This window comes from Thermobia domestica, chromosome 1 (assembly GCF_964235325.1).
Source record: "Thermobia domestica chromosome 1, izTheDome1.hap1.1, whole genome shotgun sequence".
NCBI lineage: Eukaryota > Metazoa > Arthropoda > Insecta > Zygentoma > Lepismatidae > Thermobia > Thermobia domestica.
The window spans coordinates 373,054,123-373,069,861 of record NC_137454.1 but is presented as its reverse complement, the minus strand read 5'-3'; the positions used below and the strand labels follow the sequence as shown (position 1 = coordinate 373,069,861).

Below are 15,739 nucleotides of genomic sequence, written 5' to 3'. Positions count from 1 at the left end.
AGTGGACTGTAAGCACAGGGAAAGCAAACGCAACTATCTTGTAAAGAAGAAATGTAGGTAACAGACCGTAGTCGTCGAACATTGACAACCGTTTGGTCGACTTGTGCAATAATAAGATTTCTATCTCAATTTGAATTTGAATTTAGTCAACCAAACAATTGGGAAACAAAACGTCCATTGTTTTAAACTGTTGTCACTCGTCAGATTTCCAAAATTATCTTGTTAGCTTATACAGTATTGAGCTGTGATATATATATTTTAAGCAAAGTTAAACTAAAACATGAGAAATTTCAGCAGTTTATTATTACTATTATTTACGTGTTGTGGGACCATTTGAGTAATGTAGCAAACTTAACAGAAGAGAGAAGTTGGTTGGTCTGCAGTGTCCAGATTTCTAGACAATCAAAGCAAGCTCTAAGTTATACACTGTATTCATAGAATAACATCACAGCTGAATAATTTCTTTTTTGTATCGATACTGTTTTCCGGGTACGCCAAATGATTATGGTACGATCATTTCACTAAATGATTTTACTCAAGCTCTTTCCTAGCTTCCATCCTACACACACACACACACACACAAAAAAAAAAAAAAAAAAAAAAAAAAAAAAGGATGCAGGTGTTAGTGTAGCAGTAACGAAGCATTTAAATGATACTGACAGAAAATATACGATTTCAGAACTGCATTGTACTCATTCAACTATATTTTTCTATTGGTAAGTACAAATACTCGCGAAACGCTACGTATCTTTTTTACTCACGAGTTCGTAGCTGACGTCAATCTCTTGCTCTAAGAGCATTAGTTACCTTACAACAGAACAATATTTACTTGGCCAAGCTTCTTCTAGAAACTAAAATCATTCCCACTCCAAATTTTCTTATGGTACGGACCAGACTTATACCGAATGTATTTGTTCATTTCAAACAATCAAAACAGCTTTCTTGCAAAACAACATGTAGTTAATTTGTTCACAAAATTTGTCCTTGATCGGTAACTAGAGTGGTATGTTCCTTAGCTAGTTTCGTCACTGACGGCCTATCTTTGAAGTTGCATTATTTTTGGTTGTTAGGATCCCAACCGATATCAAAATGCAAAGAAAATGTTGTCTCTAATTTAAAATCTCCGAACAAAATAACATTATATGTAAAATTATGTAGATTATTTATATGGATAATGCTAGTCTGAACTTGATACAGACTCCACTCTGCTCTACCAGAAACTTAGTGGTTACCTTAAGATTATCATTAAACGCAAGTATTGGATAATATCTACATAATCTATTACCAGCTTTAGCATTACTATTTCATCATCATTTCTTAACGCTTTCAACTCTACGTGAAAAAAAAAAAAAAAAAAAAAAAACTTTCACGGATTGTATAAGCACATACATACGATATAGTTTGAAATCATTTAAGAAGTATGCGTAATAAGTACACCTCCTCAATATAATTTCACGTTTAGTATTCATCAAAAATATAAGATTGCATATTCAAAACTCAATAATGGTGTAACTATGTTGTTTATTTAAAAAAAAAAAAAAAAAAAAAAAAAAAAAAAAAAAAAAAAAAAAAACCTGGATGAGAAGGAGGCAAATTTAGTTTTGTTCCGCTCACACTATTCAAATGATTCTTGGATTGGTAATCACGTGACTTAAGATGGAATCCATACAGGAAAAGGTACAGTTAAAATCTTATGTTTCGGTGACGAGAAAGTTCCAAACAACATATGGGACACCTCCAGCAGAGACAAGTTACCAAGAGATGATACGAAAAGCTCAATGCTACAGGAAGTATGTTAAATTTACGACGCTCTGGAAGACCAGGAACGAGTGACGATGTGATCCAGACAGTGCAGGAGAGCATAGAATGGAGTCCAATGAAATCACTTAAACACTCATCCTTAGAGCTCGGAATACCGAAGTCAACGTTACACAAGATCGTACAGAAGAAGGTGAACGCTCGGCCCTACAAGTTAAAATTTGTACACAATCTGAATGATGAAGACTGTGACACCAAAATAGAGTTTTCTGAATCAGTGCTTACCCGTTTACAAGATGACGGAGACTTCTATCTCAGATTCTGTTTTCAGATTAGGTCACATTTCATTAGGGAAAAGCAAATGAGAGAACTGCCAAATTTGGGAGGTTGAAAATCCACGAATTCGAGGTGCACAGAAAGGGTAGTCCCAAAATCAATGCGTGATGTGCGGTTTCAATGGACCCATTATTGGTCCATTTCTCTTCAAAAAAAAACACTGTAAATTGTAATAGCTATCTGAACACCACAGACAGTTCTTGTGCCAGGACTTGATAGGTTGAGCATTATCAATAAGGTTCATGAGCAACAAGATGGGGCACCGCTACATTTTGCTCTTGAAGTTGGCAATTTCGAAAGAGATGAATTGGCTGGAGAGAACCGAAAACTTGGATTGCAAGATCACCAGACGTATCTCTCTGTGATTACTGGTTGTGTGGTAGGCGTGCCCCCAGAAATTTGTGTTGGGGGATGCCCAAAGTTTGGGAGTTCACCACTAATAGTCAATATGTTTAGGTAGTATTGAACTGATACTATTTATTGTACACTCAATAAAATGATAAGTAATTTTAAAGTATTTCCACCTATATTCTCAGCAAAAATAATAAAACTAAATTGTTTTTATAAGGAAAGAATGAGTATAGATGTACTGTAAGGTAAATTTTTTTTTAAGATACATTAACCATTTCTCTTCTAGAGCAACCAGTAATCTTAAGAAAGTGTAGAACCGTCTGTCGAATTACGAAGTTTGCGAGAGGGGGAGGATCCGAACCCGGGACCACTCCAGATACGATCCTGCTGTATGGACATTTAAGACCGAGGCGTACGCACATAAACTACTAATTTTGACGACCTGAAGGACAAGATAAATGATCTAATTCTAAATATTCAGGACAAGTACCGTCAGTACGTGATTTTCGGTTAGACTGCAATAGTGTTTGGACGTGAATAGTGCACAATTGGAGGTATGCCGATGAATCTTAACAGCAGAAAAAAAAATTTGAACTTCACTGTATGTACCCGCAAAATTTTGTGTGAATAAACTTAATAGTTTTCAAGTTAATTACCGAGTTTTAGATCCCTGCAGAACTTAATGGGTTCGCTGAAATATTAAAGTGGCAAATAAGAAACAAAAAGCTTGAAATATATTTAATATTTATCCATAAAAAATTAAATTTAAAAAGAGTGATTGTACATGTTGAGATAAATTTAATAATCTATCACTTTTTTTTTTTTTTTTTTTTTTTTTTTTTTTTTTTTTTTTTGCCAGTATGTGCTTTTATTTAACTATACTTTTACCTTAAGTTGGATGTAGATTAGGTACTACAGAGGCCTCATATAGCGACGAAAAATGATTTAATAGTCAAAAGGTTGGGTTTGAACTTCGGACCTATCTATGCAGAATTAATACACTGCTATTTTACCATATCCGCAACGGACACAAATAGCCAGATTTGCTTTTTTGATTCACTAGTCTTAAGATTACATTAAGTAAATGCATACCAATACAGCTGTACGAAAAAATTCTATTTTGATATATAAAATGTATCACATCACTGGTGTCAGAATTTTTATCTTTCATATACATGACTCTAGTTCTATTCCCAATGATAATCGACTCTTCGTTACAATAATGACTATATACGCGTAGAAAATATGGTGTAATAATACAACATTCACTCTAACTGGTACACAATAAGAGATCACAACAATATATTTTATTCATAAAAACAACATACATATAGCAATGATTATGAACAGTGCACTTTGCCACTGTTGATTTTACAGAAAATATCCAACACACATTAGCGGCCAACAATTGAAGTTATAATAAAACACGTAGCCATATGTACATGAGTTCACGTATACGTGGCCAAATTAAACAGTTTTGTTGTAAATTTGAATTAATACTTATACGATGTGTTAACGTTCGAAAGCCAGTTTCATAAAATTGAGGTGTGTGAAGGCACAACAGAACAAACACCACCACGCAAATTATGAGGTGAAGGAATTTAAAAGGTTTCAGCTAATTTTGCACCACCTAGGATGACAGGAGAATCAATTTAAAAAGGCTTCAGCTTATTTTGCACTACCTAGGATGACAGGAGAGGCAATTTAAAAGAATTCACCTAATTTTGCACCCACCTAGGATGACAGGAGAGGCAATCTAAAAGCCTATTCAGTGTCCATCTCGGATGACAGATGGGACAATTTAAAAAGGCTTCAGCTCATTTTACACCCACCTAGGATGACAGGAGAACCAATTTAAAAAGGCTTCAGCTTATTTTGCACCACTAGGATGGCAAGAGAACCAATTTAAAAAGGCTTCAGCTTATTTTGCACCACTAGGATGGCAGAAGAACCAATTTAAAAAGGCTTCAGTTATTTTGCACCACTAGGATGGCAGGAGAACCAATTTAAAAAGGCTTCAGCTTATTTTGCACCACCTAGGATGACAGAAGAGGCAATTTAAAAGAATTCACCTAATTTTGTACCCACCTAAGATGACAGGAGAGGCAATCTAGAAGTCTATTCAGTATCCACCTGGGACGACAGATGGGTCAATTTTAAAAGCTTCAGCTCATTTTGCACACACCAGGATGACAGGAGAGGCAATCTGGAAGCCTATTTTGCATCACCTAGGACGACAGAAGGGACAGTTTGAAAAGCTTCAGCTCATTTTGCATCCACCTAGGACGACAGGAGAACCAATTTAAAAGGCTTAAACTCATTTTGCACCCATCTGGTACGACAAGAAAGGAAATTTAAATGGCTTCAGCTAATTTTACATTTACCTACGACGGTCTTTGCATATGCCCCGTTGTTCCACGTAACTCCGAACAAACAGAAAAGCTACATCAATTACTGAGATTTTTTTTTTTTTTTTTTTTTTTTTTTTTTTTTTTTTTTTTTTTTAACATCAACATATTGATGTTTCACTGACAATTCCAGCTTTACTTTAGTTGGTGGTTGTCCTGTTGTTCAGCCGAATGCTTCAGTCTAAGTTTCCATCTTACGATTTCAACAAACAAGCAGTACATAAGAATTTATTAAAGAGTACAGTTTTATCTGCGAAAATATTTATCTTATTTCATGCTTTAAGAAACGTACCATTCAACTGAATACAAATGAATTATAACATCTCAAAACATTCAGAAATTCATAATTTCAATATATAATTGTATTTCATTCCCAGAAAATCAGCAAAAAACTAGCAATAACTTTACAGTAACACAATACGTACAAGTTTTATAAAACATTAACAACATAAAGGATCTTGCTATTGACTACTATACAAAAATAGGTCTCTTCATTATTGCTAATGATTAACATAGTTCTAACGTCAAAAACTGTTACACGAAATATTTTAAGAATCATATCCTTCGTATTTCAAGTATAATAAACACATAGTACTTCATACAGGAATAACAATATTGTAGGAAGTCCACACGTCATGGAAAACACGATTTACGCACAAAGAAAAATAAAAGTTATGATAATCATTATTGCTGTTATACTATTTATCACAAAATTTCTATGTTACTCTTTTTAAATCACTGCAATATTTTATTTAAAGCCGATTTGGTGATGTAAGTTCTACGCCACCTTGTGAACGTACAAGTGATTGGTCCTTAAATTGGGAGCAACTACAGTTACAATAGTGGAATTCCACTAAAAATTCAATGTAGTTGGTACTACATATAAAGTGTTCCGAGTAATAAGAGCAAACTCAACGAAGGGTTATTTCCTGAAAATCTCTCTTACTAATGCATTCTGAAGATCAAAATAATCTTCCACTTAACTGCATTTTCTAAGGGCAAGACAAATGACTATCAGACACTATACCTCGTATAGGCACGAGAACTGGGTGTCACATATCACATTGGTATTAGTATTAGACGAGACACCGTAGCCTAGTGGTTATAGCGTTGGACTCACGTCCACGTGGTACCGGGTTTGATTCCTGGCCGGTGCATCCCAATTTTCGGCATCCACCCAGCGTCGTGATGCAAACTGGGGAGTCACGTGAATGAAAGACCATTAGGTCTAGAAAGCTCGTGATACGCCGGTTAGTGACGCACCGCTCTGACCACGTGCTCGTAGCTAGGGTGGACGTAGTTCAGCCGGTTGCTGACAGATGGCGTTGAAGTGGCTCAGGCCCTCAAATGTGCTGTTACACCAGGTATTTTTTTTTTTTTAATAGTATTAGACACAGTTCAAATAGATGATTATTTTTCTGACGTTCAGAATGCAAGTAGAAAGGACAAAAAGCCTTTTGTTGAGTTCATCCATACTGCCCGGAACATCTTATATACACTGTACCATCTGCTATTATGTATAATGCATACATTATAGCATTATTTTTTATTTTACTACAAGAAAAGGAATGCTACGTATATTCTATTCATATACTCATATCGAATTCCAGTAGCGTACACAGAACTTAATAAAAAGGAGAGAGAGTACGCTTTGAGGCTCAGATCATTTCAGGATTTTTCTGTGTATAGCGTGTTTACTCAACAGAAGTGCAGTTCGCTAAATTTCCCATAAGTCCCTATGCTGATTGATACAACAGCACCCCTTGCTCCTTCCATCCCTCTTTTGACCGCATTTGCGAGGTTGCAACGTCTTAACACCCAATGCTGTGGCTAATGTGAAACAGATATCAGACAATGTAAGAAGAAGGAAGCTAGTCTTGGGAACAAGGAATCGACCACTAACTTAAGGCATAACATTTGGAAATGTGGCAACTAACACTCCACGTGAAGCTGAAAAACGACTGTCAATTGTTTGAAATGAGGGTTCTGGTTAGTCATTTAGATATCAAGGAGTGTTTTCCTCAAGATCCCTCGGATGATGACTTGTTTATGGCACGAGCCACCACAAGTAGAAGGCGGGAAACTGCACTCCGGTTGAAGAAACGAACTATATATCTTAATATAATAAATTTTCATTTTTCATAATATCTTGTTTAAAAAAATGGAGACATTAGAACCGCTTCTGCATACACTACTGTCGAATATAATAATATATGAAATCATTGTAGGTACACTACGGCTCAGAAAATGCCGAACAGCTAAGGCAAGTGATAATGCGTCACATCTCAAATCAAGCATAATATCTAATTGCAGCTATATTCAATATATAAAATTAAGAAGAATCGGGACAGTTTTAAGCCAGCAACTTTATACAGTTTAGGACAGGACTGAAAGCACATATAATCTAAGTTTTAACAATGCAGAGCGAGTTGAGACTTCACATAAAGGGAGCCGGATCGAAAAATAGCTACCAGAAAATTAGCTGAGCTTAGTTACGGAGTTAAGATTAGAATTCTCCAATAAATCGGTAAGAGAAAAACTACACGAATAGCTCTTGTAGTTAAGAAGTGAAATAGATAATATTGAATTAAAACACAAAAATACAAAGTACATTAACGTTTAGAGTGTTAGCAATGTCCCATAGGTTAGCTAGTCGCTTCCACTATGCGTGGCTCAGGTTTGAATTACCGGAAGTTAAAATTCAGTACATGATTATCTATGCTCCGACATTAAGATGGTTTGACCGTCACGCTGGTAAACCGCGGGAAGTCAGAACTATACTGGACGGAGACAATCGGCTTAGCCACGAGAAAAACTGGAACCTCACAACTAATGAGCCATAAAGTGTAGTAGTTACGACTAAACCACAGAATAGTTCAGACCCAGAAAATTTATAAGAGTAATATTTTATACATTTAGATACTATAAACCACGATCTCTACCAGTTTTCTGAATTCTACAGATTTTCTGAATTATCTTAAACATTTCAGGAAAAAAATCAATTTACGCATGCTTAAGCAGTATTTTTGACATCAAGTTTTTAGGACGTACAGTGTTTTTTTCAATTATATACATTTTTATCATTTCTTCCTACTTCTCAGTACAGTATTTTCAAAATTAAAAAAAAAAAACTATTAATGTCAAAGATACTTATTTATACATTAAGAAAATGTCTTACTAGACTAGCATTGTAACAATACTTGCTATTAAGATACATCATAGGCAATCAATACAACTAAGTTTAACAGTATTTTGGTATCAAACATTCTTGGATGTTGCAAGAAAATTGGGCACCTGATTACTCTTTACATACTCAAGAAACTGGATCATTTTTTTTTTTTTTTTTTTTTTAATAGACATGTGCGTACATTTTGTGCTTATATGAAATATTCATCATTTTATTTCATATCATAAATAAAGGCACACACGTACACCTTGTTACTCTTCATTACGATAGTAATTGTATTGATTGTACTGTAAAAATTGCATGTTGATTCTCATTTGCTTCAATCGTTTCTCAAAATACAAGAAACCCATGTTCTTTGAATTTAATATATATATATATATATATATATATATAGGGTGGTAGGTAACTCCACCGACAAACTTTGGGAGGCGATTCCTTATACAAATTGAAAGAAAAAATTTCTAATAAACATGGGCCGAAAAATGCCTCCTTTCAGAGTTATGATCCAATGAAAATTCGAAAAATCATTTTTCAAAACTCCCTAACTTAGAAACTATAGGACCTATCCCAAGCGGTTTAAAAGGAATTACACAGGAACTAATATGTTCTCTATCTAAATATCCATGTTTTACCATCTTCCGTTATCGGTGAAAGGAGCTGTGAAAAGGAAGTTGAAGTATAGGGATACTCCTTTAAGTACTAATGGTGCGTTCGTTTCGCTGGTACCGGTCAATTCTGAAACATGGATATTTAGATAGAGCGTATACCAGTTCCTGTGTAATTCCTTAAACCGCTTGGGATATGCCCTATAGTTTCTAAGCCAGGGTGTTTTGAAACGTGATATTTCGAATTTTCGGTAGTTCATAACTCTGAAAGGAGACGTTTTTCGACCCATGTTTATTAGAACTTTTTTCTTTCGTTTCGTATAAGGAACTGCCTCCTAAAGTTTGTCAGTGGAGTTACCTACCACCCTGTATATACAGCCGAGAATCCAGGATATGATCGACGGAGGGGCAAAACGATAGTTTGCTGCTTTATCCAGTGTAAAGGAAGTAGAATTGAAGCCTATTTTATCCTGTGTATACCTGAGCGTCAAGGGGAGGGGGCTATAGCCCTTATAGCCCTCATCTTGGATCTACGCCTATATATATATATATTCTTAACTGCAAATGGATGTCAAACGCGAGGTTACAATAAAAGACAAAAAGAAACATTCCCTTTTCTGGCTAGAATTCTTTCTATTTTGTGTAGGGTGAAATTCTTTTCCTATAGTTGTACACAAAAATGACTTACAAGATAAGGCTATCAGCTCTCTCTTGTTAATCTAGAATAGTCCTTGTACAGGGTGTCACAAAAATTTGTCACCATATTTTGGCAATAGATTCCTCGCATCGAAGTAAGAGAAAAAGTTGATATGGACCTGTGGTCAAAGTGCATAGTTTCGTAATTATAAGGTGCCGAAAACGTGAACAAGTGAACCTTAAAGGTCCATAGTTCTACCGATCATAGTCGGGTCAAGACATCACTGAGGAACTAGTATGTGAACTATCCAAATATCCATCTTTCTGAACCTCCAGTACTTGCACAATCATTTTGAGAGAGGCTGTTTGGGAGTACTTGATCACTCTCCACCTACCTCTCTAAAAATTAGTGTGCAAGTACTGGAGCATTCTTAAACATAGATATTTGTATAGTTTACATACAAGTTTCTCAGTGATGTCTTGACCCGACTACGATAAATCCCATAGTAGTAGAGCTATAAACTGTTAAAGTTCACTTGTTTCACGTTTTCGGCACCATAAAACTCCGAAACCATCCACTTTTGAGCCCAAAATATGGTGACACATTTTTGTAACACCACGTATTTTGTCCTTACGGAAATTCCATTTTCGAATCTTCTTATTATGTTGTTTGACCGAGTATCTTGACGCAACCGGAGAGCTACTTCAATAATGAATAATTAACTCCTGTCTAGGTAGTCTGAAATAACGGTTATGAGAACAGATATGCCGTTTATCCATCCATAGCTCTTTCAGAACTATATAAAGTCTTTCCAGCCTTAGAACAAAGTAGATGTAAACAAAGCGAAATCTATTACTCCGCGGCTCACACGTGCTTCGGCAGCGAGAGACATGAACAGCAAGATCTTCTGCTAGCTTATTGTCATCGCATAATTTCCAAAGTGTAAGGCTCTGTTGGTTCGTATATAATTAACGCACTGACACTGACTACTGTTATGTTGGAAATACATATTTTCTTAAATCGTTATATAAACGAGATTGCCTCTGTTCCTGTTGTTCTCTTTTGTGTTTTATAACACGAGAGGATGGTGGATTATTGTAACACTTTTTCGCCATGGAACACTCTGCATTCCACAATATCAAATGAGTGGGGTCGGCGCGCGAACGCATAAGCATGCGCAGTACATACTATATGTCCAAGGACGGGTGAGGTTGAAATAAAGCTACATCTGTTGTTAAATATTATATATATTGCGTTTATTATCACAAAATACAGGATAAATTCTGGTATTTTCATTTGAAATTATTATTTTAGTAGGGATTATATTGCGGTAGGATATTAGTGCAGTGAGACCAACAACCAATCACTGGTCATCCATCCACTGGTAGTCAGGTGGGTTTGTTTACATCCACTTTTTTCTAAGGCTCGAAAGAGATTAGGCAGAGGTTTGTTTTAATTCACCAAGGATCTTCTACATCAACACTCTTTTGGGGGAAAGGGGCGAGTGATTGCTACATATGTAGTCTTCATTACCGAAGTTTTGTTACTTGCGCAGAATGGAAGTTACTTCTGAATATAGTACAGAAAAAAGGTAACCTTACTATAAAGTATAACAAGGTTTTTCCTTCTTTTTATTAAAAAAATCATAATCTTTTGATACCAACACAAGTAAGCACTGTAGTTTTTTATGTATTGAAAGTCTTTTAATTCGGAACAAAGAGAACTTAAAGAGGCCCATCATTTCAAGTATCTGGGAAGTATTTTGACCAGACACGCTTACTGCACCAAAGAGATCAAGTCAAGAATTGCCATAGTTAAAGAAGCATTCGACAAGAAAAGATCACTCTTAACTAGCAATCTCAATACTGGACTTAAGAAGAAGTTGGTCAAGTGCTATATATGAGCATTTGGATTGTATGGTTCAGAGACTTGGACATTACGGATATTAGAGAAGAAATATTTGGATAGCTTCGAAATGTGGTGTTGGAGGAAAATGGAGAAGATAAAATGAACAGAAAGAGCAACAAACGAAGATGTTTTAAAATGGATAGGATAGAAGAGGACATTTCTATTAACCATCCTTCGTAGAAAGGCCAATTGGATTGGACACATCTTGCGAAGAAATTGTCTTCTTCATACCGCCATAGAAGGAAAGATGGAAGGAAAAGGAGGAATAGGAAGAACACAAGTGATCGGTGATTTGAAAAACAGAAGAAAATATTGGGAGTTAAAAGAGGAAGCTGAAGATCGAGAAACGTGGAAGAAACACTTCCAGGGCTAAATCTAAAATTGAAAAAAAAAATCCTCATTAGTCCCAGGACCTGCTGAAAGGCAGAATACTTAAAATAATAATAATAATAATAATAATAATAATAATAATAATAATAATAATAATAATAATAATAATAATAATAATAATAATAATAATAAAAATCTTACAAGAGTAAAATTGTCGTAAAAGTGATAACCATTTTGTTTACGTGCCTGTGATTATATAATTTTAAAATTTATTTTCAAAATTATAATATTTTGTTATTATATGTAAAAGCACATTATTCATTATATGTACATTATTTAAAAAAAATAAATAAAAATGTTAATACCACTATCACTGATAAAATTCTACATTAAAAACTATTTAAAAAAATATCAAAACTTTCTTGGATGCAATTCTGAATGTGAATTATTAAAATTGAACCAATGGAAATCAAATTTATCCATGGATATTATTTTGTTTATACGAGTGATTTCACTAAAAACTGCCGCTGCTATCATTATTTTAACAAAGTGACAACATGTAATCTCTTAAAGGAACTACTACTTGATCCTAAAATATCAAGAAGTTCCGCAATCAGTTATGTTGTAGTCGCTTCTAAGTTGCCAAAATCCCTGACTTTCGTTACAAAAATTAAGCGATCAGATTTTGTGTTCAGTTAATGAATGAAAAAAAAAAAAAAAAAGTTTACGAAGAAATTCAAGTAGCTGGGATCAATTCTGCAGGAAAATGTACGAGAAAATGTAAACAGCAGAGTTAACAGCGGTTGGACGAAATGGAGAGAAGTGGCAGGAGTGTTGTGTGGCCGTAGGGTACCAATACACCTTAAAGGAAAAGTTTATAAAACAGTAGTGAGACCTGCCTTATTATATGAAGCGGAATGTTGGACGACGAAGACAAGAGAGGAAAATAAGTTGCATGTTGCGGAGATGAAAATGCTGCGGTGAATGTGTGGAGTGACGCGGAAGGACAAAATTAAGAACGAAATGATCCGAAGAACAGTAAAGGTGAAACCAGCAATAGAAAAACTGCAAGAAAGTAGACTGAGATGGTTTGGGTATGTAAGAAGAATACCTTTGAAATGCGTAGCTCACCGAGTAGATGCTATACAAGTGAATAGGAAACGAACCCGAGGCCAGCCAAAGAAGAAGTGGGAAGAGTGTGTTAAGAACGAAATGGTGCAATGTCGTGTCACAGCGGATATGACACAAGATAGAAACAGGTGAGGACAGCGATCCAAACAACCAACCCCAGTTAACTGGGAAAAAGTCTTAGAAGAAGAAGACTATGACAATGACAGGCTTCCTTATACATTTCATAGAGTAGCTGATGATCTGAGAGAAAAGAAGAAAAAACACATCTTCTTCTTATCGTATATACCTTACAGTCCGACCTGATTCCATGAGATTTCTTTCTTTACTCGACGACTAAGCGGGACTCAGGTTTACAATTTTTACGGGGTTAATAAATTTCAGAGCCAATATTCTGAAAGTTCTGGTTTTCTGTATGTCTTGTAGGACTGGAAAAGGAGGCGAGACTATAGAGTATTTGGAAACGGTACTTTGGTGAATAATTAAGAACAGGAGTGAACGCCCCTCATAAGTGCATACACATGAATAATCTACAAAAAACGAAGGGAAAATTCGCGTCTTGTCTTAATCATAAGCTCAATAATATTGTTCAATATTGTTGAACATTTTTAGTCTTATTATGTATTATAGATACGGATTATTTAGTTTTAGTTCAAGAAGGTATCTCAATATTTGACATGAATGAATCACCGGCAATCAATCCTCAGTCAAAATGGTCGGCTACCGAGTTAGAAACTTACTATTTCTCAACTTACATTGAAGCATACTATTTCTAAGGAACTCCACTCGGTAAAAATTCATCCATTTTTAAAATCATCAACACCATTTTCCTTGTGTTCCAGATTGGGAAACTTTATAGCAAGACTCAACGATTTTATTTAGTGTAACAAGTTGTACGTGCACACTTGCTTAAGATCCATTTTTAAACCTCTTAACCACCACAACTGAGATATTATTAAGCAATAAAAGTTAATTATATACCCTTGAATTATTTGCATTATTATATCACCTTGGGTTATATCCAAGTATCCATACGTCCATCAACAGTCTTCACCCACTTAGTGAGTCCCCACTCTGATCTTCTGGATTAGCCAACTGTCACATTTTTGATGAGCATTGCTTCGTTACACCCAAAGCCTGCTTGGATAAGTGCAATATTTGATCAGATGCTTCAATGTGTTGGTTTTCTAAGTAATGCTTACTGTTGGCTTCACAATTATCCAAAAAGTACCTGGAAGTAACGGAAGTAACTTGTTTAAGTATCTTGTAAGGACATTTTTATAACAAAAAAATAGCTGAAAATGCTCCAAGAGCATTGTCAGAACGAACTTACAAAGAATTAACTTTTCTTATTAACTTCTATATGCTTTATACAAATTGTTCTATATACTTTATTATTATATTCATTAAAAAATTCTTGTAATATATCTATCCATTTATAATATCCTTGAGTACTAAATTTTTTCCACATGTTTTGTTGAAAGGTTCTGTTAAAACGTTCTACCATATGTTGTTTTTATGAAGACACATGTTCAAAATAGAAGCTCAAAATTGAAAAGTTCGCAAAATGTAATCTCTCTACGACTTACGGTTCCCGAGATATAGCTCCTTAAATTTCGCGAAATCCGAACTTTTTTGGCCAATATCTGGGGAGCGGTGGCTAGTTGGCCAGTCCCCATAGGTTACTATTTGGTACCAAAATGTTCACCATCCTCTTAGGTGTTGATCAACACCAATATGAGCTCTCTATAACTTACGCTTCCCGAGCTCCTCTAGTTTCGATGGATCCTTAAATCCGAACTTTTTATTGGCCAATAGGGTCTATCTCGGGAACGGTAAGTTATATAGAGACCGAAACCGAACTTTTTTTTTTTTTTTTTTGGCCAATAGGGTCTATCTCGGGAACGGTAAGTTATAGAGACCGAAACCGAACATTTTTTTTTTTTTTTTTTTTTTTGCCAATAGGGTCTATCTCGGGAACGGTAAGTTATAGAGAGATCCGAAATCCGAACTTTTTATTGGCCAATAGGGCCTATCTCGGGAACGGTAAGTTATAGAGAGACCGAAATCCGAACTTTTTTGGCCAATAGGGTCTATCTCGGGAACGGTAAGTTATAGAGAGACCAAAACCGAACTTTTTTTTTTTTTGGCCAATAGGGTCTATCTCGGGAACGGTAAGTTATAGAGAGATCCGAAATCCGAACTTTTTATTGGCCAATAGGGTCTATCTCGGGAACGGTAAGTTATAGAGAGACCAAAACCGAACTTTTTTTTTTTTGGCCAATAGGGTCTATCTCGGGAACGGTAAGTTATAGAGAGATCCGAAATCCGAACTTTTTATTGGCCAATAGGGTCTATCTCGGGAACGGTAAGTTATAGAGAGACCAAAACCGAACTTTTTTTTTTTTTTGGCCAATAGGGTCTATCTCGGGAACGGTAAGTTATAGAGAGATCCGAAATCCGAACTTTTTATTGGCCAATAGGGTCTATCTCGGGAACGGTAAGTTATAGAGAGACCAAAACCGAACTTTTTTTTTTTTTTGGCCAATAGGGTCTATCTCGGGAACGGTAAGTTATAGAGAGATCCGAAATCCGAACTTTTTATTGGCCAATAGGGTCTATCTCGGGAACGGTAAGTTATAGAGAGACCAAAACCGAACTTTTTTTTTTTTTTGGCCAATAGGGTCTATCTCGGGAACGGTAAGTTATAGAGAGATCCGAAATCCGAACTTTTTATTGGCCAATAGGGTCTATCTCGGGAACGGTAAGTTATAGAGAGACCAAAACCGAACTTTTTTTTTTTTTTGGCCAATAGGGTCTATCTCGGGAACGGTAAGTTATAGAGAGACCAAAACCGAACTTTTTTTTTTTTTTTTTTTTTGGCCAATAGGGTCTATCTCGGGAACGGTAAGTTATAGAGAGACCAAAACCGAACTTTTTTTTTTTTTTTTTTGGCCAATAGGGTCTATCTCGGGAACGGTAAGAGCCACGCGAAAACTTCCATCACTTTCTCAGATAGTTTTTGATGCTGTATCGAATGGAGGGCTCAAAATTGAAAAATTCGCAAAAAATGTCGGCCATACGAGTTTTT

General features: G+C 35.5%; 1 protein-coding gene across 2 annotated transcripts in view; it reads right to left on the bottom strand.

Annotated features, from left to right (window-relative positions):
* Positions 1–1,573: 1,573 nt before the first annotated feature.
* The window catches only part of LOC145664413 (malonyl-CoA decarboxylase, mitochondrial-like), a gene marked incomplete at its 5' end in the record, with an annotated part of 36,199 nt that continues 22,033 nt past the window's right edge, over positions 1,574–15,739 (bottom strand). The window contains 2 exon segments of one of the 2 annotated variants that reach the window (XR_014127434.1): positions 1,574–4,673; positions 13,658–13,879. Coding sequence is in view for 1 of the 2 variants with exons in the window: in XM_081731097.1 (XP_081587223.1) it covers positions 13,747–13,879 (133 nt within the window). 2 annotated transcript variants of the gene reach the window in all.